The sequence below is a fragment of the Vanellus vanellus genome (genome assembly GCF_965231255.1).
Source record: "Vanellus vanellus genome assembly, chromosome: 3".
Lineage (NCBI taxonomy): Eukaryota > Metazoa > Chordata > Aves > Charadriiformes > Charadriidae > Vanellus > Vanellus vanellus.
Genome location: NC_138907.1, coordinates 71,232,932 through 71,260,378, shown reverse-complemented (window position 1 = coordinate 71,260,378; position 27,447 = coordinate 71,232,932). Strand labels below are relative to the sequence as shown.

At 38.0% G+C, this 27,447-nt stretch overlaps 1 protein-coding gene across 1 annotated transcript in view; it reads right to left on the bottom strand.

The window, feature by feature from the left end:
* The window catches only part of TRDN (triadin), a 233,828-nt gene that overhangs the window by 64,757 nt on the left and 141,624 nt on the right, over window positions 1-27,447 (bottom strand). Inside the window, exons 19-25 of the mRNA XM_082481943.1 lie at window positions 17,428-17,460; window positions 17,296-17,328; window positions 16,010-16,036; window positions 9,245-9,292; window positions 6,261-6,284; window positions 3,408-3,458; window positions 2,844-2,894 (exon numbers count right to left, since the gene is read on the bottom strand). Of these exons, the coding sequence (XP_082338069.1) occupies window positions 2,844-2,894; window positions 3,408-3,458; window positions 6,261-6,284; window positions 9,245-9,292; window positions 16,010-16,036; window positions 17,296-17,328; window positions 17,428-17,460 (267 nt within the window). The remainder of the gene's footprint in view (window positions 1-2,843; window positions 2,895-3,407; window positions 3,459-6,260; window positions 6,285-9,244; window positions 9,293-16,009; window positions 16,037-17,295; window positions 17,329-17,427; window positions 17,461-27,447) is intronic.

The following is a 27,447-nucleotide window of genomic DNA, read 5'->3' as shown; positions in this document are numbered from 1 at the left end:
CTCTGGAACCCTCAGCACTGGAAAGATATGGATGTGTTGGGGCGAGTCCAGAGCAGGGCCACAAAGATGATCAGAGGGATGGAACACCTCTTCTATGAAGAAAGGCTGAGAGTGTTGGGGTTATTCAGCCTTTAGACGAGAAGGCTCCGGGGACACCTTATTGCAGTCCTTCTGTACTTGAAGGGGGCTTATAAGAAAGATGAGGAGAAAGTTTTTGCCGGGGCCTGTTGCAATAGGACAAAGGGTAATGGCTTTAAACTAAAAAAGGGAAGATTTAGACTAGATATAAGGAAGAAATCTTTTACAATGAGAGTGGTGAAATGCTGGATCAGGTTGTCCAGGGAGGTGGTAGATGCGCCATCCCTGGAAACATTCGAGGTCAGGTCAGACAGGGCTCTGAGCAACTTGATCTGGCTGAAGATGTCCCTGCTTATTGTAGATAACCTTTAAAGGTCTCTTCCAACCCAAACTATTCTATGATTCTACAATCATTAGCACGTGTATGCATTCTTAAAAATCCTTACTTTCCCGTGTCCTTCAATATATTTTTATTTGCCAGAAACATTCACTTTAAGGAACAGATTGTAAGACACTAAGTTACAAAGAGTGAAAAGAAGGCCTAAATAACCTGGTCAACCTTTACAGAGGCTCCCTGAGGAGGCTTAAAGAGGTGATGAAGAGGGGAATGAGCAGCACTCAAATAAGGCTCTGATTAATTTCTGAGCTACAGCTTGGGCAAATATGGTGACAGAAATGGGGGAGTTATAGAGCTAAATATATTTTTATGTAGCAGAGTAATCCAAAATGCAATAGGAAATCACATAGCCCAGAAAGGCACCAAGATTTTTAAGGGTTTCTCCCACACAGCCTTGTAAGTTCTTCCTATAGAGTCTTTGCTGCCAATATATTTTGAACTGAGCTATTCGGCTTGCGAATCAGCACCCACAGCTTTAGACACAGATGTAGTGAACTGTGCAAGTTTGATGCCTATTACAGGAAACAGCGATGGCTGCATCAGCAAGTGCTCTCAGGATCTGAGGGGCCAGGCTCGGCTTGGCTGGACAACAATGCTGCTGCAGGGACTCGGGAGCCTGCAGTGCATTTACAGCTGATTCAGCTTTGAGTAGTAGGTTGAGATATTGCTGTAATGCAATGGGCATACACGAGTGTATTACAGGAGGTAAAGAAAGTGGTGTGACGCTCTAGCTGGTGACACCTTGAATAGTATGTTGGGATTTTTACAGAGATTTTTTTTTGCCTTGTTTTCCTAAAGTGTAGGAAATCTGATATTACATTGCCTGCATGTGATATTTAAAATAAATTCCTGCTTGCCCTTTTCTGTAGGCTGGGTGAAGAAGGTCTAACTTCCTCTGTCATGTTAGAAGGACCTGTTAACAACTTAGTGATTGAAATTGCTGACCTATTGCTCATGAGCCCAGGAAATTAAAAGCAGCACCAGGAGAGCACTCAGTGAAGGACGTGCTACAGAAGCTTGTTCAGGGCTGGCAAACCCCTTTCCATTGGTTCTAAAGAAACTCTTGCCAAAGAGGAAAAATGTTTTGGGTCTCACCTCTCTTTCTTTTTCTTCTTACCCCCCTGCCCTCTGCCTCCCCTCCCTTAATTCTTTGAAAGGAGCAGCAGGCTCAGCACATGCACAGAAGGAGGAGACAGAGCTGCCACTCAAATGCCTCTTCTAATTTTTCAGCACAACCCCATCAGGGAACAACAGATTATAGGCAGTCTGTGGAGAGGGCCACGAGACCCCAGGAGAGTTTGGATATACAGTTCTGGTCCAGATAACTAAGCTAATGTAAATGGGGCATGTGAACATTAGGAGTAGAATACACATAGAAGAACAATACATGAACCACAGGATTTACAGACTATTATAACTTAATTTTAATTTGTGTATAAAGAAGTGATTAATTAGTGATTGCCCAATTAAAGATGAGTGAGTGAATGAACAAGGGATTTTGAAAATATGTCTAGCAATATGATTATTCCTCCTTTTGGTTTAGATTTCTTATTTTTATCTTTCCATAGAGCTTGAACTAAACTCTTCAGTTCTTTGTTTGAAATAGCATATAATAGCTATAATTTAGAATAAATATGTCTGTCTATATGGTAGATCTTTTTATCCCGAAGAACCTAAAGAACATGTCAAATAAGACATCCATAAATCTCTCTCCACTTCTCCTTTCAAATACAGCTATGTCTAGAAAGGAGGGAAACAATAAGATGCCTAAAAAAGCAGCCAGCAAAATAATGGATGAAAGGAAATTCAGCTGAACTAACCATCTACTCTGACCAAACTAAAAAAGTCACGGGAACTGTTTGATAAAACATAAGGAATAAAAGAAAGATTCAGATCAACAGTCACGTTGCAGGTGGTTGACTGGATGAAGCTATGGGTTTTTAACTATAACTTTTACACAGCCCAGAAAGCACATTATCCACTCATATGCTCGTAAACTTTACGTTATTCCTATTATGTCCACAGATTTATGCAAGCATTCAGTTCACACTTAGTTAACTGGCTTCTGTGAAACATTTTACATTGTTCAGAAGAGAAAGTTCTTAGGAAAGTTCTTAACCATTACTCAAAGTGGTTTTGTGATATTTATTTAAGTAATTTTGAATGTTAATTGGATCATCATATTCTATTTATGTCCTCTTTTCTCCCTTTTTACATGCTATAAATCCTGTAGAAATTTTAACCAATTAAATATTGATTGGTTAAGATTTATAATGGGAAAGATTTATAATGATTATTCTAAAATCAATATCTTTGTTCCACTTTGTGTGGTTTTCAACAAGTTTTATATTCCATTGTGTATTCTTACCTTTATCTTTTAAAGCTGTAGGATTCTTTCCTTCCTTTTCTTTAGCATGTTCTGTAAAAAATAATTTATTAATCTTCAAGCTAGAGTGAGAAAAGGTTAACATCTATTACCTCTGGGATAATGATTGATTGAATAATTGGCAGTTTCTAACTGAGCCATGATACCAATTAAATGTGTAGTACAAAACTGTTCTACATCAGTTTTAGCATAATCACAAAGTGAAATCATGAACTTTTCTTAAGAGTGATGAAAGAACAAAGATCAGTCAAAACTTCTTTCACTTTGCAGCTTGTAATAGCAAATATTAACAAGTGTTTCTAAATTCTGAGTTTGGACTTCTAAGTTTTCCTACAAATCCTTCATATTACAGAGACTCTATTTGCACTTCTGATCCAGGTAACTTTGATTAAGTTTTATCATAAATTTACCAAAATACTATTACGTTTATAAATTCCTAAGTAAACTACACAATAAAAACAAAAGGGCCAATGCATTGCAAGATTTTTTTTTTTCTTGATGCACATAGGTCTTAAGATTTTATACAGTTTTGTCCTCTTGTGTTACCTTTATCTTTTGTAGCAGCTGGAGATTTCAATGCTTTCTCTTTTCCAGGATCTGTAAAAAAAATATTCACACTGATAAAGTGACAGTCAGAAGCCACACCTGTGTGAAACTATAAGATTTAATCATAAGAGAGAATGAAACATCTGGATCATACGAGAGACCATTAATGTATATTAGAAGAAGCAGCGAAAAACTGAGTCATTGGAAGAGTTGTACGAAATTCACCTGTTTCCATTCAGAGTTCAGTCCACAAACTGTGTTTTGTCAATTTAGCTGTGAAACCTATAAAATTTGAAAGCTTCAACTTAAAACGGGATAAGGATAGTTTTTCAGTTTTCTTAACAAAAAGGACAAAACTGACCCTTTGCCAATTTTGACTTATCAGAGCTGGCTGTGGCCTACTTCCCTCATCTGGAATTGTCCATTCTTGCTGACCATGTCCAAGTGTCTCCTTATTGAAACTATTATTTTCTAAGGGTCAGATGCGTATCAGATTGAGAGAGCAATGCAATAGTGACAAATGGGAAGATGAAGAGTTCTTTTTATTCTGCCTACAGACAATAGTGAAGATGGCTATGCCACACTATCCTTGCTGGACACTGTACAAGGAAGGGCAGTCTCTTGTAAAAGCATAAGAAATAATTTGAACCATACAGAAAACAAGAATTCTGTTTCAGACAAAAAGTGAAATCATTATTCTGGGCTGATGAAACCAAGGTCTCCAAAGCTTTTCCAACCAAAACTAACAAGGCAAATGAGACTGTCCCAAAAAAAGCTAGTCAGAAAAAACAAACACTTGGATTTTGAATTCTTGCTTGTTAAGTGAGTGTTTTAACCATCTCATTACTGGTTACTCTGATTTATATATGTTATCTGAGAATCACTATTTAACAGGTATTTTCTGAAAAATGAATAAAGTACAATGTTCTCCATCAAATGTAAAACAAAAAATTCTTTCTATTGAGAAACAGGCCAGCAATTCAGTGCTGGATCTTAAAGAACTCTGTTAGATGAGTCTCTTGGTTTCTACACATAGGATAAGAAGTCAAGACTCCTTATGAGGAGGAGGTTGTATTTGACAGATAGATATGAAACTTGCAGTAGCTACAGTGGGTAGTTGGAGTGATAATTTTTTACTGCCGTAAGCACACACAATTCACAAATTGTCACTTTTGTGTCCAATAGTAACTTATCATGGTATAAATAAAGCTTGTTCACAATTTAGTATTTGGCTCTGTGTAAGACAAACTAGTTGATGGGGAATCTCAACTGAAGGAATCCAGAAACAATAAAATTTTATTTATGAGAGAAGTAACCATCAAGTGGAAAAACTTAATTTACTGTTGACATTGAAACTCCTGTTCTGTTGGGGCTGACCTCAAGGGATAAATGTTTCATTATTTTTCTCCTTCTACACTGTGCTTCTAAAAAGGCAATACTTCCAGATGATATAATTTTTAAAGGAGAAGACTTGGGAAAGGAATTTGTTGAACAAGGTCAAAAGTGTAATTTTATTGTAATAAAGCTTCCTCTTTCCATCCTCACTATGTTCCAGACATCTGCTTTAGAATCTAACCCTGCTCTCCTGCTTCTTCCTTCAGGTTTTGTACTCACCAGTTTATGATTCAGTCACTAATTTTCAAAGTGAGAAAACAATTTATGGCAGGTATCTGGGAAGCATATACAGTAGAACTAAGTATCTGTAATAGTCCTGATAAAAAGTCAACACCAATTTTTAAATATTAAGTTAATGACAGAAATCTGTGCTAACAGAAATAGCACTCAGTGAGAAGATTGAAAACCTTGTCCATCTGTGCTCATGAGTTAGGAAAAATTTCCAAGAGAGATTTCATGTTCAGTGCAATGGTCTCTACAAAAACAAAACAAAACAAAACAAAAAAGGGTGGAAGACATAGACTTTTTGTGTGTGTGTGTGTCATTCATGATTCAAATAATAGTTAAATATTACAATATTGTGCCTTTATCAAAATAAATCATTTAATGCACAATACAAACCTTTTATTTTCAGGAGTCTGCTTGTAAGAACTTTAAGTTGTTGCACACCTCCATTATTACAGTAACCCAAACTGTTGCAAAGTTGTTCATTCAATGATGCATTTTTTAAAAAAAGAACATTAAAAAATTCTGAACGGAAAGCTTAAGCCATTACTTTACAAAACTGACTTCAAACAAATTTCCTTTGTTTTATCCCCAAACAAGGAAACCTTTGGGAAGGTGTTTCAGAGTCAGTTGTCACCTCCAGGAGAAAAAATGTCTTTTAGGGTGGTGTGGCATGTGACACAGCTGCTGCTGAAGAATTTAGAAAATGACCCAGGACTGACCTGGAAATGGGAAATTAAAGTGTAAATAAACACTGACCACATTCTGTAGGACTGAATTTACTGAGGTCTGTTAGACAGTCTGCCTTAACTTGGCAAAATGACAACCTGTAGCACAAATACCACGACAAGAGCCTTGTGTAACTTGCTCTATTCATTTGCAGTGTTAAACTCATACTGACATCAGAATACATAACTGAGACCTGTAGTGAGCCTAGCAGCTGTGGAGAGAAGAATTTTTTTATGTAAAATAATAAATATAAACTTTATAAATAATTTTTTGTTCAGGCATTGCACAAGGATGAAACTTTGGCTTAAATAGACTAGAATGTCTCAACATAGCCATTATTATTGTTACCAGCATTGTTGTATTATTTCTAGTCTGTCTAATCAACCATAATCTGCAATTCTGACAAGCTACAGGAGCTTTTATACATTTTTTTTTTTTTAATTTCTAAATCTGACATTTCTTTATCAGTTATGGGGAGAAGAAATATGTAAAATTATAGCTTACTTCCTTGCTTCGTCTTTGGTTTATCTGAGGAAAGAGAAAAGAAGGGAAACAAAAGTGAAAAGAAAAAGGAAATATTAGAATACATGTTAACATAGGAAATAATTTTGAATACAATCAGCTAATTAAAGAGTATTTAAATATGTGTTGTCCCTAAGTGCTTAAATATATCTCAAAATTGATTTCCATTCCATTGTTTCTTGACGGTGTATGTGAGAAAAAAGTTCATGTTTCCCACCTAGTACCTTGCAGACGGGCGACAAGAGCATAAAAACCCTGTCTCTTACGACCTGCTTTAACCGATGGCTATTAACTCATTTCTTATTACTATTGGATATCACAATAAAAAATCTTTGCCTTTTCCTCATTTCTCTTAAGTATTAATTCTCAGTGGCCTTCATAACAGGTAGTAACTCCCTGGCAACCGTCTGACACTTGTTAATGTCATTTTTCAAACAAATAGGGTGAAGAGTTACAGCACTGTCTTTTTCTAGACACTTCTGGAAGTTCTCTGCCTTCTTTTTCTCCTTTTAAGAGTTGAAAATGTTACCTGCAACTTTGCTTTACTACTAATAAAAGATCAATGAACTGAAATGTTGCTACAATGTTTTAGCCCATTTCCAGACCATAGGGATTTGAGGTCAAAGCTGCAATACCATGTTTGATCACTAAAACCTTCAGGTTACAAACAATGAAGCTATGTCCTGATGGCTGAACAAATAGAGCAGCAAACATTCCAGATTTTCCTGCAAATCTCCTTATATTTAGTTTTTTTCTTAAATTGCAAATCCTAATTTTGACTAGGTCTCAATGCCTCTACTTTTTGACGTGTATTCTGGCATACAGTAGCTAGCAGAGCAAATTATTTCGTTTGTCAGTCTAAAAGCCTCAAAAATCCCTTTCAGTTTAAAAACTATTTCCTAGTGCATTCATACTTTCCAGATTGAGAAAAAAAGCCCTCACTTCTGCTCAGAACTTCCAGATACCTGGAATCAGTGAATCAGGTACAGTTTTCTCTTAGCTCAAACCATAACTCGGAGCTACTTCCATCACCTTATATTTCACTCTTCGATGAGCAATATAAGTACATGCTAATATTCAAAAAAATTCCTGGAAGTTTTTTTGGCTCATTTGTCTTTGAGTGATCAATCTGTTGGCAGTAGCTCCGTACATATAGGGTGCAGAAATAAGGAGCAGAGGCAAGTGCTGCCTGAAAGTGTTTATGTTCGCTTCCGTGCAGCAGAGGAGCTGAGCTGCTGCCAGCGCTTGGAAGTAGCTGCAGAAATAGTTGCGATAGACATTACACATTGCTCTTATTCCTTTGACTTGCAGAAACGAGATGGCTGCTGGCATAGGGAGATAGTGCTGCTGGAGCTGACTGCTGGCATGGGAAATAGTTTTTCCCCCTTTCGAGCTCCCTGGGTATCACAACCGATGGTTTAGAAATCCCTGCTCGATGCCAACCGTGTGGAACTATGGTTTGTCTGTGCTTTTTATGGCACAGTTAAAATATTTTGCAGGTGAAGTCCCATCTAATGGTGGCACATTGTAGAAGGGACAAATCTTACAGCAAATACCACCTCATTGCTGCATGATATAGCCAGAGGGGAAGCGGTGCAGGTGGCTGGGGAAGCACTTGTACAGCAATGGAAAATAGTGTGGAGATACCCGGACTAACAATGACTGAAATCTAGGCCAAGGCCCACCTAATTATAACGTTTTCCATGACAACTAACAAGCAGCTGACAGCTGCTGCAGGGCGCCTGCTCTGACTTGAGTAATGCTGGGTAAGGCTGATGCTGAGAAACCGGAGAAAATAAAGGGATAATAGCTCAACTGCCCAACTCTACGTTAGTAAATACGTCTCATACTTTATTCTAAAGGTTACTGGCGAGTTTGGAAAAACTCTGATGCGATAAGACTGAAAATGCCAAATTCATCATCAGGGCTCTAATTGCCAATTTGAGCATGAGTAAATACAAAACTCACCTTGGTAGACAGTTAGTAACAAAATACAATAGATTAGGATGTGCATCGTACAAAGGAAGCCAGGGCTGATAAGCTTTGGGTCTTTACACCAGTGTTTTACTGCTTTGCTCCTTACCATACTAACCTAATAAAGTATGGCTTGTCTTTAGAAGCGTACAAGAAGCGGTATGCAGGATATAATGCTGAAAGTAATAACAATAAAAAATATAAGTGTATAAAATGGGAGAAGGCACATCTGTGTCTAGATACTTTAAGGCTCCAATCCTTTTCTTTTTAGGTTCGCCGTCATCACTCAGGGGCTTGAGTCTTGTTTTAGCCTGGGTGTAGACTGTCCCTTGGTTTTCCTGCTCTGGTTGGCTTGAGAAACGGTACGTACACTGTGTCACCTGCTGAACTAAGTGCCATCAAGACATGCAGTTCTTGTATCCTTTCTTCTTCTGGTGTTCCCACTCCCAGACATTCCCATTCATGCCTCATCCATACCAATCCTAAGCTTTTTGCTATAAAAACATCTACAAGTTCTGCTCTCAAAAGCTTTTGGAGCCATCAGTGGACCTTGATGGCTCTTCATGGGGCTAATGTTTCATTTGGGATAAGAAAGGCAGCTCAGCTGACTTTAGGGGGCCTCTGACCCTTTACCTCATTGCAAGTCACTCTATAAGACTGAATAGTAAAGGCCGATCCCTGCCCAGGATACAGGGGCAGGAAGCCTCTCGCAAGATCTGTGGGACACAGCCTTCCAGAACAGGACCTTTAAGCTGAAGCAGGCAGCTTGTTCACCTGAAGCTTTTTGTGGGGGTTACAGTTTTGCGGAATCGGGACAAAGCCAGTTTCCTGATGAAAATTCCCTGTAGCTCTGATAAACACAGCAGAGCCCTGGCAAATACTAGCACAGCAATGGATTTAAAGGTTGCTGTCATCCAGCTGTCTGAGTTTTTTGTTTCTGTGCCATTGTATTTTAAGAGAGATAATGCCAACACGCTTTGTTTTCTTTTTACCTTGCTCTGATGCTTTTGTTGCTTTTTCTTCCTTCTTTCCAGGTACCGCTGCAAAACAAAGATAAGGTTTAAGTGAGATTTCTGGTTAGAATTGTTGCTCCAAGAGACAAAGCTTTCCTTAAATGCTTACAGATTACTTTGAGGCGAATGACTTCAAAGATGCGCAACCATGAGAAACCTTGTTTCTCTGGTACATGACTACATAATAAGTATTTTTTACCTATCTTAAAAAGAACAGAGGAAAAGCAAACAGGGAACTTTTTTCTTTCAGAAAATAAATAGCACCATTGTCTTCCTGATCTCAGGTGGAACAGAGGCTAAACTGCGGTGCATACCACGTAATGGAGGAGAGAGCAAAGAAAACAGGTCTCTACTTTGCCCAGCCATGTGAGAGTTCCCCATGTGAGTGTGGTTTTCTGTCTGCAACAACAGAAACGTCCACTCTGCATCCCTGACACACTAAAATAGTTCTGCATGTTCTTAATTTTAAACGTGTGGTTAGTCTCACTGAGGACAGCAGGCCACGGTCAGACTGTATATTACAGACACCTAACTTGGTCCTTGTGAATACTGCAATTTCCGCATGCAAAAGGGCGAACCAGACCCCTCGTGCAGCAGGGCAGCTAGACCTTTCCTGATGCTGGGAGAAGCAGCTGCAACAGCTCCGGTCAGCATGTCTGGACACATCCAGCTGATTATATGCAAGCTTTAACTTGGACGGTTCCTAAATTGATTTGCAGAGCTTGAGAGACAATGGGCAGAAATTGTTTGTTCATGGCTCCACACTAAGATTTAAATAATCTAAGAGGAGGAGGTGCAGGAAGGAATCCTTCCCACAGCGCTCTTTTAGGAAACTTACAGAAATACAGGTATCTTTTGTAGTTTCTCACAATTTACACAACAGGTTTGACAATGCAGAAGATTTCCTGTAGAAGACTGAATATATTTAGGACAACATATGTATTTTCTCATGTAATTGAATTATACAGGGTTAAGTCTTGCAAATATGTAAACATATCTGTTTAGGTGTAAGTGGCACTGCCAACACTTCACTTTTGTAAACCCAAGCTTTTGTAGCCATAATTTATAACTATTATCCTGAATGAGAAGCATTGCTTTAATTTAAAAAGGTATCCTCTTACAGTGTTTGAGACAAAAAATGTGTCATTAAGAGAATAAGCTTCACTGTCATTACCTACTTTATAAGTAGTGCAAAGAATAAGCAAACAGCATAAATGGCAGGATATAAAGCGGATGGTGAAAATTAATTTACATCAAATGACTGATAAGTATAGAAATGTCTTTACAGCTACAGTTATCAGCACGTAACATCCCCTCAGCTTGGTATTTCAACCTGTCAAGCAAAGAACTATTTTCATCACAGTGTTTTATTACAGCAGATCACAGTTGTAAATTAAGGCCTTAGCTTTTGGAGCCAAGGTAAATACTGAGGGGAATGTTCTGTTATCATTATTTACGCTGAGAAATTCAGGGAATTCAAAGGACCTACAAAGTGCCTCCACGTGTGCTCGCTGCTCTTGGAGAGATGTCCCAGTGGCCCTGCTGGGGCTGAGCTTGCAGCCCAGGCAGCAGGGAAGCCTTCTGACGTTGCTGGTCATGATGTCCCAAGCAGGCCAACTGAGTTAGTAAGCTATGGCCTGTCTGCAATGTCTGCAAGTGGGCTGGAGGCCAACAGAAGGATCTTCTGTTCCCAGCAGGAAACCTTTCCTAAGATTCAGTGAAATGTCAGGTATGGACAGATGAACTGCTTCATGTTGGGTGGGATGGACTAACTCACACACATCAATCACTCCCTTGCCACTTGCACTTGTTTATCTCAGGATGCTGTGGGGTGAGCGGGTGTTTGTGTGCAAGCGCCATGGAACAGTGAAACATTGCACCTCTGTACCTCAGTTACCACAGGTAACTTATTTTGTTGACGATAATCTTCAGTTTGCCTGCGAATCAAGTCTAGGCTGAAAGGATGACTGACTGGATCGACAGAAAAAAAAAAGTGAGTACTCCATTTCTATCCAAATATCCAAGTACCTAACTTTGTATTGGTGTTACTGGACATAGAGAAAGCCAAAGAGGAGCAAAGTCCCTTCATATTTATCGTAGATCTCTGCTGTTAACATCCATGTTACTTAGGCCCAGATCAGAGGGCTATTTAAATCAACAATAAACTAGACACCTACATGCCTAGATGAATCTGAGCATTGAGCTCTGCCACTGAGCAAACCAATATCACAATGCTTCTGAAAATCTTGCTGAAAAGGTCAACATATTGAAGAAAAGCTTATTTTAATATAGAAAAAAGGATATGAAAAGGGGCACCAAAAATCAGTCCGGTATGCATTCCAAAATGTATTTTTAGAATCTAAAGCTGCAAAAGCAGCTATGATAAGAGTAAAATGAATTCTTAAGAAACATTTCTCCAAAGCGTGTTTATACTTTTTAGCTAAAACCAAAGCAGTTTTGGTTTGTTCAGTCTCCGAATACCAGAATAATGATGGAAGAAAAATTAAAAGTATTTTCTAGCTACTGGACTGCAGGCTAGTAGAGCAAGACAGCTTTCTGAGAAGATCAGGTATTTAGAGTCATCAAAATCATGTGGCGGTGGTAGACCATAAGTGCAGTTATGATGAAGGAATGAGCCATCCTTGAGAAGTGTTGAGGCTGCTATTTAAAAATAACAAGTAGTACTATTAATAGTATTCTGGCTATCAGTGTGTTCAGTAATGCTACAAAGCTTCTATGAGTGAGAATTTGTTAAGAAGAACTTGCTGAGACAGATGAGAGCTTTAGCAACTTTTGGGAACTGCCAAGTAGCATCACCTGGACATGGCAGGGTAGTATCTGGAAGGACAAACAGGACATTGCATTATTGCCTTTGCTTTTTGAGAAGGGAGACGTAAGCTACTTTGGTAATGCTGAGAGGTCTTTCATCACCAACGTAATAGATGTCACTTTAATAGTCTCTATAAATAGAAGCCTGCACACATTCTGTCAGTGTTTGGAAGAAGATTCCAAAAGAAGGACTGTTTTATTTCTATGAGAACACAGACAAGTTTTCTGAGTAGCTAGAGATTTCACCCCTTCCACTGACCATTTTCAAAGTTCTTGCCGCTTCTCAGTGGCAGCCTGAAAGATGATCTCTTTGTATAAAATGGTTCCATTGCAGGTGTTCCTGGTTTGAAACGCTGATCCTTTAGCCACGTGAATTAAGTAACATGGATGTATTATAATTTTCTCTTCAGCAGAACATCAGGTGTTAAAAAAAGCATTCAACAAAAAACCTCCAGAAAACCAAACAAAACAAACCCCCCTGCCTGAAATAATATAAAATAAAATTAATGCACATAAATGAAAAAGTAGAAATTTGTCAGGGATCCATATTTTCAGTAATTACAATTAAAAAAAAAATAGGTGAAGTAAATGGAGTCTGGAGTCCCGTTTATATTTTTTTTGTTTCTCAACAAAACTCTTGACCACTTGGCATAACATAAACCAAATGGATGATTTCTATGATACTTGTTTCTTTCGTTCCATCATAAGCTCTTTGGAATCAAATGATAGACAGCCTAGCAGACATTGTTTTGTGCTGCAAGTAGCCAGGAGAGCAATTCATCATTCAAATCTTTCTGCAGTCTCAATAGTTGTAGGCTACAATCAAATTTGTCGGAATATTTTTATCCCCAGAGAGTCAGGTTGCATAACTAGCATCCACACCAGAAATATGCATTCCAAAATGTCACTGATTTTAAAGCTGTTTTGAGATATTTGCTCGGTGTGAAGGAAAGCTAAAAGAAATCATTCTGAATGGAGACGATAAACACTTCACTCACTGAACCCTGAGGTCAGAAAGGCAGGAGCTCCTCATCTTGACATCACTAATAGCAAGAAATTGTGAAGCTAAGAAGTGTCTGCTATGATATAGGAACTTATTTGTTACACAGAGAAATGAAAATATTCCCTGCCGTGGTGGCGTTACAGAACCTCTTGTGAGAAAATGCAACAAAACCTCATACGAGCTTGATTGTTCATCAGAAGTATAAGCTAGTGGGAATGGCCCAGAACTCCTTCTATGCCAGCAGATTAATTTTTTTAATTACCAAGAAAGAGAATTTCATCAAAAACCTGACTTGTTTTCAGAACAGGACTGTTTTCCTTCCATGAATATGCTTAAAATTTTTAAAATTTGCCAGCAGCTACTGTATATTTGAAACAACCTTGCACCCAGAGAGCTGTTAAGTCAAAATGGATTGATAGTAGCAAAATGGGAAATAAATAAATAAAGAGCAGCAATAAAGAACAAACAAATACAGATTGAAAAGCAATGTTTTTGTTCAGACTTAGTGAGAGGGATAGCTATTAAAGACTACTAGATTTTTTCTGTCATTGCAAAAAGCATATTTAGAAGAAAATAAGAGCATTCCTTTGTGATTCTTACCAAGGCAAAAGGAATAACTATAGCATTTTAATATAAATATAATTTTTCCCCTGGATTGCAGGCTATGTTTGAGTTTCAAAATTAGCAACATAAATTTAAATTTAGATCACTTGTTAACAAGTAATTTTTCAGAAATTAACACTTACTCCAGAGCTAACATCACCTATTTCTGTTTAATGGGGAGTGGTGACGGATTAAGATGTAATTGTTATTTACTTAAATACTGGAGAGTAATTTCAGGTTCAACATTAGGCTAATTCTATGGTAAAACTAAGATGTCTGAGACTAACATTTTCAGTTCTGAGATTGCTCTTTTGACAACATAAATAACAATTATTTTTGTTTTATATAATAGAAACCTACATTTTCTATTTATCCTTTATGAACTGTAAACACCCTCTAAATTTTTTTTCAAGTGCCCTTGAATTCAATAACTCATAAGGAAGGGTTAACTCCTGTGCTGCAAAATGCTGGCGACATGATGAATACCTATTACATATATAAATATTTACTTCTGATCTAAATATATTTGAAATACGATATTCACTAGAAAGATTTGAGGTTACTCAGAGCAATAAAGCATAGAGGTAAAAGCTCTGTTTTTTCAAAAACCCTGCTAATTCTGTTTGTAGACTTTACAAGTGACCTAAACAAAATAACTTTTAATAAAAGAGTAAATATAATCAGTGGGAATAACAATTTCAAAAGGTATATGATAACGTTCCCCAGTAGTAGCCAAAGAAAACCTCAAGTTTGCAGAAAGAGACTTAATTCTGCAGGAAACAACTGCTTTGCTGCTTTTCAGACCCTGATGGGCACAGGCTTGGCAGCAATGGGTTCACAGATGTTGAAATGATGTCATATGAAAAGTGTAGTGTTACAGAAGAAATAATCATGAATCAAAAAGACAGTATAGCATTACAGAGAAATTAATAATGTATCAAAAAAATTTGCTCTGAGGCTTCAAGCAATAAGGGAAAGCTTTATTCAGTCACCCAACGCAGCAAGACTACCTTTATTTTCAGCTTTGGGTCTCTAGAATATGCTAAAAATGCAAAAGCTTAACTCAACATACTTTTTTTTCCCTTTAGTTTCTCTGTTTTGTCTGGTGGGAGTATAAAGAGAACAAATGCCGAAATTACTCTGGTTTCTGTTTTGCTCAATGCAATTAGCTGCAGAGCAATGACAGCATTATGAATTTAGCCCATGAAGCAGGGAACTTAAAAACATCTAATAAAGGGAATAATGTATCAGCTTTGATTTCCTTACATTAATCTCCACAGCTGCTGTTCTGCAACCCTTCCTCAAGCTCCAGAAGAGCACTCTACTGTTTGCAATTCAGGCCGACTTCTTGTGTCAGTATTTACTGGAGAATAAGGCTTCAGAGGTGAACTCTGAAGTAAAAGAAAACGCTTGAATGATAGCAGGATATCAAAACCTGGAAATTCTCATTTTCCTGCCTTTGACTTGTGGCGAACAGCTCGGAGACCACAAGTCTGCGCAGTTGATATATGCAGTCCCATTTGTTTGAAAGGGAATGTAAAGTAATGTGGTCATTGTATGAATAAACATGGAATGAGAGTGAAATGCAGTTTGTAATTTGCTATCCCATTTTCCATTTCTGTCTACGATAAAACTGTCATCTGTGATGTTCTTGAAGGCAATTTGGAGCTAGTATCTTGCACTGTATATACGTAAAAAGTCAGATGCTGACATGAACAATTAAATATTTGCTTAGCTTGAACTTAAGCCCTTGAGGTTTCTCACTAGTCCCAGTTCCCTGTGCCTTCAGGAAAGCAGCAACCTTTGGAGCAAGCACTGATGCTCCCACACCTCCCACCTTCTCACATCAGCAAGTCTTGTATGAAAGGAAGGTAAAAACTGTTTCACTGAACCTCCCTGTAAAACTTCCTCCACACAGTAAAGAAAACAACTGTTCAGTCATTGGATTTGTGCTGCAGCTGGACTGGGAAGAGAAATATTACTCTTTGTGTCATGTCTCTATAGAAGATTGGTTACTTCTCCTTTCTGCCTTTCACAAAAAGCTTATGCTTTGAGTCAGGGTTAGAAACTGAATTTTATATAGTTGGGGACCTAAACTTTATTAGTCTATGGAATACATGGGGAAAAGACACCTGTTTTCTAGAGGTGTTTTGAGATGCTGCAAGGAAGGAGCCATTATAATTTAAAAGGTCCACTTTGTTTTACATAAGTCACACTTGTTAGCAGTTTTGTCACAAGAAGCTTTTTCATTAGCAGTAGAGCCAACAACAGCATTCTTATATTTCAATTTTAAAAACAAAGTTACCCACCTTTCGACTTCAGAGTTTCAACAGATGCTGTAAAACAAAAGAAAACATTCCAGCAAACAAATTTTGCAAATGCATAAATAAATTAAGATTCACCCTAACACCTCTTCCCTTGGTCAATGTGCTACCTATCTATGCAGAGCAAGCATTCTTTTTTTTTTTTTTTTTATGTAGAGGAAATCTGAAAAACATATATGTTGCTTGTTTGGATAGGCTTATGGCAGATGACTACTTGACCTGCAGATTAAAAGCAGTGGAAAACAAGGTCAATATGTAAGGTAAATATGGAGCTTCAATAGCTCCACTATTCTCAAGTAATGAGGATGAGAGAAGGAGTAAAAACAGGTTTCAGAATAAGCACATGTCAAACATAGGTGGAGGGTATGTGATAGAAATCTCCTTTTAACATTTCAGTAATTTGGGGAAGTTAAGGATTTCTTTTCTTTTTTTAGTTTGTTGAAAACTCAAAGCACAGAACTCTTCTAGTATTGATACAAGGGAAGATCCACTTTCAAAAATCTTCCTTGAACATATATTATTTTCAGTTTAATTTGTTTATTATTCTTCATAAATGGATTAACTAAATTGAAATTAATCAAACTACCACACTTCTCTTTCTCCATTACCCACACCTCCATTCTGAAGCACTGTGGCAGGTTTTTATGTTATAGAAAAGGACAGATTCATTTTTCTATAAACTGACTGTCTACCATAGGTATTTTTTTTCTCAGAATCTATATCTGAGAAAATAGAATCATCTGATGAATGAGTCATCAACCTTGGCTGTAAAAGGAGTTGAAAATCTTTATTCTCTTCCAAATTTGGATAAACTGGAGAAGCAGGCTCCAGTTAGGAATAGGAGCACCTAGCTACAACAGTAACATACATGGGCATGGGTGGTTGGAATAAAACCAAAATAAATCAATCTACATTTTTCCTCCCCTTCATACTCTGAAACTCCTATTTATTTTTTTTTTGTTCTCCATCCATTTACTGTAACCTCCAGGCACATCCCCTTCTTGCTTGAAAACATAAACCTTTTCAAGGCTGAAAAAAAAATTATCACTTTTGTTGTTCTTCTCAGCAACATTGGTCAGATCCCAGTTCCAGAAGACCAAATGGCTGCATGGCTGCTCCACAGCCATTCATTTGCTCAAATGACTTCGATTAAACCAGCAAATCTTTTTCTATGGTTTCACATTTTTGTCCCTTTACCTAATCCTGTCTTAACTTAAAATCAAACCAGACAAATGAGACTCTAAAACTTACTGTTTTTTCACAGCTCTTACCATGTACTTTTGCTTCTTTCTTTGCTGTTTTGGCTGTAAAAACAAACAAATAACAAATATTGACTTCTGACATTATTTAATTTAAAACATTAGGATAATTGAAAAGTAAGATAAGAATGGGAGAATATTCACCAGTTTCCATAATTTTTTCATTCTTGTGTGGTTCTGAAAAAGAAAAAAAAAAAATTAAGTATACTTTTCCTTCCTTGTAATGTTTTGTTGAGTTGCCCTGGACAATCAGTGGCAGTTGAATGTGGCACATTCCTTTGGACTCAGTTCAGGTGAGCCCTTTCCTGCATGTCAAAATAAAACCTTTATAGTTGTCTTCAGTCTCTTCAGTGGTTTTCATGATGCACAAACAGGGTCAGATTAGCTGTTAACAATGAACACCAAAGGAATTAACTCTTATAATAAGGTGTTAAAATGAAACTCTAGAAACAATGTAGGTTAAAATACCTGCAGTTTTACTTCCAGGTGGTCTAAATGGAGGCCGGTGAACCAGGCCTCAGGACACCTGTGATATGGTCCTTGCCTTTCTTCACTGGAGAAACTGGGGAATAAGCAGAACACCTAGTCCAGCTGCTGCTGCCGCTCCAGATCCATGGGGTAAAGGGAGGGGGGCATGGCCTCTTTTACACGAATACGTAACATGGCAGGAGCCATGACCCACAGGAGCTAATCACCAAAATGGGATCTGGGACCCAAAGCTGAAAAGCTTCATCCACCTAAGCCCTCTGGCAAGCGATGACTGGGATTTACACATTTTTACTGGTAGTTTCTGTGACAGCTCTTTCCATCTTGCCAGGAGGTGCTTCAGAACCCCCTCAGAGAAGGAGTAGGCAGCCTACCAGAGGCGTAGGCGGCCTACCAGAAGCATAGGCTGAGTGTGTGTCTCAGAAAGTGAGCGGGATCTACCAGCCAGGGCTGACATTCACAGCAGCAAAAATACAGATAAGCTTTTGCTGTCTGCAGATGATGTCTGCAGATACCTTTAAACAGCATATGCAAAGGTTCTGGTGTGCAGGTTTGGATACACGCAGCTGCATTACTCCAATTCAAGAATATCTGAGCTGACTGATTACAAGATAAAGGCAGTTTTTATAAAATACATACATTTGCCCGTGCTCATTGCTTAGCGGTATCTGATGATTATATTTTCTCCATGCTTATTATAGCATATATTTGTATTAATGCTGTAGTATACAGCTAGGGAATATTAATGTTTAAACAGGTTCCACTCTAGAATCAAGATATAAAGTTCCACGTTCAAAGTGATTCTGAATGTTTTACCCTCACTAAAAGCAAGCCTATCCTTAAATTTGAACTATCCTTGAACTGAATAAGCAAAAAGGAACAAGAACTGCCAATATATATAGATCAATAACATTAATATGAGTAATATTCACATTAAATATTAATTCATATTCAATATTAATACTGAATGCACAGTGGACATTTAAAAGAGCGATGAAAATAATTGATATTAGAAAGGGCAGGCTAACCTGAAATATAAAAAAACCCTACAATTGCTAAGCTTTAAACAAAATATGTCATTGCTCCATACTCCATTGCTCCATTCCCAGTAAATTTGTATTGAGCAACACATATAGTTCTATCTGAAATAAAATATTCATTTTTGTCTGAGTTGTTAAATCTATCTGAGAAGCCAGCTTATATATATATATATTAAAGCAAAATGTAGTTTCTAAAGTAAAATTTTGCTCAGAGTTCTTAAAAAAAAAATTGGAATTTTATTTTTCTGTCTTTACCAAAAATACTGATGGAATTTCATCACATTTTCATAAGCAATATCTTTTGGCCAAAATGCATACTTTAAAGCATCAAGAGTATTTGACTGAAATCAGGGACCCAGCTTTAATATGGTTATATAGAGCACATTTTAATGTTTTTACTATATAACATATATATATTTAAAATATCATCGGCGCTTTACAGTCACATTTTATATGGGAGGTGAGACTGAGTGGAAATGGTCATGAAGCAGGTTGATGTGGGCAAAGCAATGAGCCGGGAATACGATTTTCCCAGCAATATGGAAAAATTATGGTAGAGAGCAAGTTGGCATTACATAGTTTATTGCCTGAATAAATATTGTATTTTCCTGATGGCCATCCTACATGGAGTGGCAACCCTAGTATAGGTCAAATAGGAGAAATATAAGCAAAAAAGTGAGAGGACAGAAGTTTGGGACTCAGTAGTTTGGCTGACTCAATGAGCTTAATCATAACAACAGCTGCATCTTTGGTTTTGTGTAGCCCAAGTGCTCTTCAGAGTATCCAATTTCATACAGATATTTTAGGAGTCATTCTGTGAAATGAGAATTTTGATTGGTTCCGTGGGGTTTTCTGTTTTTCTATTGCTCAGGACTGCTTCCTGGAAACTGAAGGAAATGTAATTATGACTTTAGTAGTTCCGAGGCAATTATTTTTCCCTCTCATTTTAAGATCTGTCAGCTCACATGAGATCAGGGAACAGTATGACGGTAATAACACTCAGTATAAAAATTTCTATTTATTTAGCTTTATTTCCTGTTTTTTAAAACTGCAAACATTAAGAAAGTTCTACAAAGCCTCTTTTGTAATAGTTTTACTTCCAGAGGCATATGAAATAAGATCCTTTCCCATGGGGAAAAGAAAAAAAAATAGAAACGTAGGATTTAACATCAAGCATTTCTGGGGAAATCTGACATGTTATGAAATTTCAGGGGATTCCTGCTCTGATGTTTTAATGGAATGAACTGAAACGTTTCATTACATGAGCCATAAAGTTCAGGGAAGTTCGGACATACAGCTTTCCTTTTGGTTACAGATTGTCACTGCTTGATCTCAATGTCTTTTTTTTTTTCTTTTTTTTTTTTTTTTTTTTGGTTACTAGTGAGTAGTTAGTATGACACATGAAAGTATATTGCCAAGTGTAGACGCGTCAGGCATTTGCCATGACATTTGTAATTCTTTTTATCTTTAAACCTTTTTGTATGTTTATGAGACTATCCAACATGATTTTGTTCAGGAAACTTGCTGGTGATGTATTATTTCTCTACCATGCATGGAACTGAGATTTGACTTAGTTTGACATTTCACCATCTTTTTAAGCTCTGGTGCTTTCAACAAATGGCTTTTCTTTTTTAATGAAAATTGGCAAAGTTATGTATGACATGCCCATAAAACCATATAAATGTATTTTTTGTTTCATTACTAGTGACATACTCCTAGACACCACTGGAGCAGATGGGAGACAGAGGAGAACCTGAACCTGTCTCTGGAGCCCTTCCCTAAGCCACACTTTTCTCTAAAGTGCAAAAAGTACTGAAAAGCATCCAGTCTGGGCACACTTGCTGTGGTGCACTTTAATCTTTACTGACAGGATGGATAGTCACAAACTGTGACCCTCTGCCATCTGCCAAGACACAACAGTTGATATCCCATCCTAATTTGTATAGTTGTGTGTGCACGTACATGTGTGTGTGTGCACGTACATGTGTATGTGTGCATGTGTATGTGTTATATCCTAATTCAGATAAAGAATTCATGTCCAAAAAGTGTTCATAATAATAAAATGTTTATATGGAATCACACAGACTGAGAAAAAGTTCAAGTAAATGGTATTTCAAGTGGATTTGCTGTTCTGCGGTATGCACCACATATTAAATAACCAACACCATTCTGCTTGCACTCGGTAGCTGCTTAAAAGCGGTGTTTTCTGTACTGTTGTTTAATTTTTGCCACAAGCATTTCAATGCATCTCGTTTTATATTCATTAAAGCCTACTGTTGTCATATTTATTGAGTGCGTTGAATACTTAAATCCTTAGAGAGCAGAAAGTTAGCCTGGTCTTACAATCTTGTAATCTTGGTTTTATAGGCTATATGCCTGTCATTTCCCTTCTCAGACCTTCATATCATGTTGGTTAATTAAAAAAAAATGAGACAGGGTGGTAAAGCTCTCCAAGATATCCTTTCATTAACAATATTGTGAAAATAAGCAGCTAGATACAAAAAAGGCCCCTTCAGTCCTTCTTGTTGAAGGGAAAGGTTGCAATATGAGCTCAGTCGTTTTATTAGACCTGAGATAATCCACATGAGCAAGTTTTGCATGAAACAAGATTTTTCCAGTTCTCCTGCTCCCAAGAAGTACTTGTTCAATGTTTCTTTCTACACACCAAGTAAACCCCTTACTTGGTGAGACCGTGCCACGCATATACCTGCTCCTCTATAAATGAACATCTTTTAAGGGGGGTAACAAACAGTTTTTCTGTGAAGAAAAGGAAAGCAGGAGACAGCTCTGTATCAGTATTTTTGTATTAGAAATCTGCTACTATGTTGGGAAATATTTTGGGAAAATGTTGTGCAAAGTAAACAAAGAAAAGAGACCTGGATGAAACGCAAGTGCTTTCAGTCATGGAATCACAGAATTTTCAGAGTTGGAAGGGACCTCCAGAGATCATCTAATCCAACTCCCCTGCCAAAGCAGGATTGCCCAGAGCACATTACTCAGGACTGCATCCAGGCGGGTCTTGAAAATCTCCAGAGAAGGGGACTCCACAACCTCCCTGGGCAGCCTGTGCCAGTGCTCTCTCACCCTCACCGTAAAGAAGTTTTTCCGTGTATTTGAACGGAACTTCCTGTGTTCCTTGTGCCCGTTGCCCCTCATCCTGTCACTGGGAACCACTGGAAAGAGTCTGTCTCCATCCTCCTTCAACCCACCCTTTAAATACTTGTACACCATAATAAGGTCTCCCCTCAGCCTTCTCTTCTCCAGGCTAAAGAGTCCCAGCTCTCTCAGCCTTTCCTCATAAGGCAGATGCTCCAAGCCCTTAATCATCTTAGTTGCCCTATGCTGGACTCTGTCCAGCAGTTCCCTGTCCCTCTTGAACTGGGGAGCCCAAAACTGGACACAGTATTCCAGTTGTGGCCTCACCAGTGCAGAGTATAGGGGCAGAATGACCTCCTTCGACCTACTGGCCACACTCATCCCTATGCAGTCCAGGATTCCATTGGCCTTCCTGGCGACAAGGGCACATTGCTGGCTCATGGATAATTTACTGTCTACTAGGACCCCTGGATCCTTCTCCTCAGAACTACTTCCCAGCAGGTCCACCACTACCCTATACTGGTGCCTAGCATTCTTCCGCCCGAGGTGCAGGACCCTGCACTTGGTTTTGTTGAACCTCATTACGTTCTTCTCTGCCCAGCTCTCCAGGTCATGCTGGATGGCAGCGCGACCCTCTGGAGTGTCAGCCATGCCTCCCAGTTTGGTATCATCAATCCAATCTATTGGGTCTGTAGCTTTTCTTCATGGGCAGAAAGCAATGGCATTAAAACTGAGGATGGAAGTGTTTACCACTGAAGAATGTCTCAGGGTCTCTGAGTAAAGTAGAAGCCGCCAAAAAGATTTTCTGAAAAGAATTATACTTTTATTCAAGCTTTTGATGCTGGAGGGTTATACTTTAGTGGTTTTGCTTAGCAAAATAAATAAATAAATAAATAGGGCACAGGTGATGGAGATGCTGTCTCATATCCAAACACTTGCTTTCACTAGTTGCCTTAGCCTCATTTTAATAGAACTCACTGCTTGTTTAACACAGCTCATGCATCATTCTGGATGAATGACTAAAACTCAGAGAGGAAGCTAGTATTAGGATAGACACCACCAAATCAGCCAAGGTCCCTAATTTTGGGTGTATGAAGTCAGTCCTCAGCAAAGCAAGCTTGACAGTTGTGTTTTCAAAATCTTCCCACATCACTGTATATCAGTTTTGCTCTTAAAGTTGTTATGACAAAGAGGCTGAACTGGTCATACCTTGGTACACCCCTCTTTATGTTTTCAAGAAGTCAACAGGTTCTGCCTTTTCCTCAGATGGTGTACACAACCAAAAAACCCATCTTGAAGTTAGAATAACTGTAACAGTACACGGTCTTCCATGTTGTGTGGACATACTTGAATACAGGTTGCTAGAAACCTTCATTCAAGTCTAGTACACCTTTTCTTACTCATCAGCAAGCTAGATGGAAAAAAGAAAAAAGGTGATCAAAATGCCTTGAGTGCTGTCCCTAGGATGTGAGGCTTAGAAGCTGGGGTCATTCTTAAATTTGAGATCCTTCTTTGTAACTGATGGAATCTATCTTCCCATACTTGAGTAGGCAGAAAGTTTGTCTTCTTTTTTAGAACATCAGGTTGCGTTAACACAGAGGGAAAGCAAACACCTTCTTTCCACAAGGCTCCAGTATAATTATATCGAAGCCTAAAGACAAAGCTATCTCTCAGCAAATAGGTACTTTTTCCTCTCCAGAGTCTGAAATGCTCTGTTAGTTTCTGAAAAAGTTGTGATGATGAAGAGAAAAGGAACCTTCATAAAGGGAAAATGGAAAGAATGCAGATTTCTGCTGTCTGTCCTGCCAGCCTGTCAAAGCTCCTCTCAGAGGAAAAACATACCCCAAGGACTCAAATCGCAGACAAATCAGTTGCTCCACTCAACACTCTTGAAGCACGTACTTATGTAAATGTAGAGTATATTTGATTGCTCTGAGGAAAACAACACACCATTTTTACCATATGAGAAGGGGAACGTGTGGGCCTTATGGTTTCCCATCAGAAGGAGCAGAACCAATACACAGTGCGGATGTATTCATAGACTACAGATGCCTAATTTCCCATTGAAATAAAAATATTTTTGATTTAGAATCCTTAAAAAGAAAATTAGGTTAATCCGACAATTCTGACTAGGGAATTGCCTGAGCTTAAAGCTGATGTACCACCCGTGAACAGCACTTTGTGAAAACATTACACATTATGAACAGAGCCCTTGTGAAAAGATCAGTTCTTAATGCCTGTCACTATCACTAGTTTGTTTTAAGAACAAATTAACAACTTCACCAGTCTCAGGAGTTCTGACATGGGCATTCAGGCTAAGGCTCAGCTGGCAAACAAAGTAATTTTAAAAAATGCTGTGATTCTTTAATGGAGAGAGCTAGTGTCTGCCAGTAGATCTTTACCTATGAAAAAGCTTAAACTGTTTCCTTTTATATAGGGATCTGAGGAGTACTTCCAGCCTTTTGAGGACTAAGATGGCTAAGCTACTTAGATGTAGAGTATTTCAAGTCAATCGCCAATGAGTAGAAAGACACTGTATTGGGTTTAGAAAAATCTTGTGTTGAATCATATCTGTTTGAACCAGGAGCGCCTCCAGGGAGGCATGTACACATTACTACAGGTGAAACTTCTCAAGGGATGGCAACAAGAAACATGGCAAATTACTGAACATGGGATCAGATGCAGCAATTGCACATATGCTCATAGACCACAGCAAGGTGAAAGTAATTCAGTTTTCTTAATAGACTCTCTTTGTTAGGTAAAATGACTCATATTACTTGGTAAATGATTTATGGCAAGAGCATACTCACTGAGGTTGGTCATAGCTTGGATAGTGCTCAGCCATTACTACTTGCCCATGCTTTAACTTGCTTATAATCCACCTTTTTTTTGACAAGGGAAGGACTTCTGCTTCAAGCTCTGTAACCCATTGAGAATATGAGTCTGAAACAGATATTTCAGAAGAGAGAGAAAACTTTGGAGTAAATACCTGTTCTAGGTTTTACCTGTCATTAGGCAAACATGATCTTCAGGTTAAATCAACTAATACAGTAACAAAAACAATAGACCCTAAACATTAATACAATGAGATCCTAAATGAATAAATTCAATTGGAAGCTAATAACCTTAGGTTTAGCTGTAGCTCCTGACTTACAGCTGTGTATTGATATTGGTTAGCCCAATGGAGTAGGGTCGAATGAGAGAGTGAACAAAAGCTTTGGTGTATATTTTTTCTCAGAGCACAAGTCAAAGGAGGCGCCTGTGGTTAAATATTTCAAAAGGCTTCTTTGACTGCCTTAACCAAGACAAGTGACTTCTTCAGAGTGTATTTGTAGAGGCAGCATTATGAAGGAGGACATTGACAGAAAGTCCTAGGAGAAGTGTGCATCTCAGAGAGTCAATAAAATGCTGGGAGGAGTCTATTGTATGTATGAAATAAACCCACTAACAATTATTTCTGTAATATTTAAAGATCCAAACTTGGACACTCAAAGCCCAATCATCAGATTATTTGTGTCACTCTGCAGACTAAAGTAGTACTGTGCACTGGTAATGACTTGTTTTATACTTATGACACTGGACTGAAGCTTATTCATACAGAAACTTTCAAATCTGCAGTTGAGGTAGACCTGTATGATGATGTGAGAAAATTCATATTTAAGAAACATCACAGCGAAGCATATTGTGTTTCCACTTGGTCTCTCTCTAAAACATAGCACTGACATATCCAAAAACTTCGTATATTGTAGATATAATAAAATCATATACAGTATAGGAATTACTAGTCCACATCACTGCTCCCCTAAAAATCAAGTGGTAATTTCATAATGCTCTCAGTGATCAAGATGAAGCCCATCTATTCCCTTTCTACCAAAGCAGAGGTGGTACAACTTCCAAAAGGCTTCAACAAAGTTTAAGCATGCATTTAAATGCTTTGCTGACTCAAGATAGAGTTAAAGAAATGTTAAGTGCTTTGCTGAAATTGGGCCCAATTCTTGCCAAAAGTGCACTTAAATCATGAAACAACTTCAGGGCTATGAAAGATTGCCAGCCTCAGAACAAAACAATTTAAAATGCCTTTTCCATAAAGAGTGGACTTAAATAATCATTTTAGCTGTGATTTGTATTTAAATAGCATTTAATTTTGACCCTCTTTTATTCCCATTATTGTTACTTTCATGTATTAAATAATTTTTTTTTTTGTAGTTAACTTGCTCCCCCTGCCTTGCTCTTTAAGTAATGCCATTTTCGTGTTAGTAATACAGCAGTACTTTGCTGCATTGCATTGAATGGACTGTGGCGTTTAATAACATCTAGTAATAACAAAAGAAACAAGGCTGCATTTTTAGTACAAGTGTCTTCAGAGTTCACTGTGATGTGAAAGGAATTACAGGAAATTATGTTAAATCTATATGATCCTGAAACAGAGGATACTGTAAGGAAGGTATAAATGCAACTGTATTATGCCAGGCTATCAGACTGGGCATTTCAACATCCTAGTAAAAGTAGCAAAAATATCCTGAATTCTAGGCCATTTACTCAAAAATATTTTAAAATTTATTGCATAAAAACTGGATTTCAGATTAGAAAGCTTAGTGTAAAATAAGTCATTTCATGCTCCATTTACAATAATCCTGTATGTAAAGAATTCAAGGTTGTAAAGTAGAATCTTCTAACATTGGAAAATTCTTCCCTTTGAGGGCGTATATTGTGATAACTCAAGAATTCATTTTTCCTTTCCCATTGAGAGTTAGATAACGATCCATCTTACGTAATCCTGCAGACAATTTAAAACCTCCTTGTCTGCATGATTTTCTCATACTTGAGCTGGGATGAAAATGTCAGTGGGTTGGAATGATTTGTGGAATTCGTCTCCATTCACATAATAGATTCCTGTACATCTTAAGAAATGGCTGAGTGATGGGCTGCAACAGCAGCAAGGTTTTACCTGCTGAGGATATAAATCATTCCTGGCAAACCAGGAGAAGTCTCAGCTGTGCGGCTTCGCTAACACTGGTGGAAACATTCTGGGACAAAAGGTAAGGACCAAGACCCGGTTTCTCCTATCCTTTTGCAGGTTGCTAGGAACTGAGATCAGATCACTTCCACCTACTGTGCAAAGACAGCCAAGCCTCCAACTGTCTCTTTAATAACAGAAGGAAAATGAGTAAGTCAGAAGCTTAAGATGGGAGAGAGGAAGACATATACTAACCCTACTGGATGGAAAACATCTGTGATTGAAAAGGACTACAGAATGATCCCGAACCTAAACGCAAGGACACTGAGAAGCAGCATTTATACAAGTAGAGTTTTGTTATTTTGCTTACCAATGCATATTCACCTGTTACCTGACTGAAGATTTATTTAATCCGGAAATAAACTGCAAAGCCTATCCATATGCATGCAATAAGCTACCTCTATCGTTTGTCCCTGAAGAGTTAAACTGTAAACCCAGAAAATAAACCCTGAGAATGTCCATGTGTTATGAAGGAGTCTGAGAGAGTTAACACTGGGGACTAGAAAACTGAACAGACTATTCCAG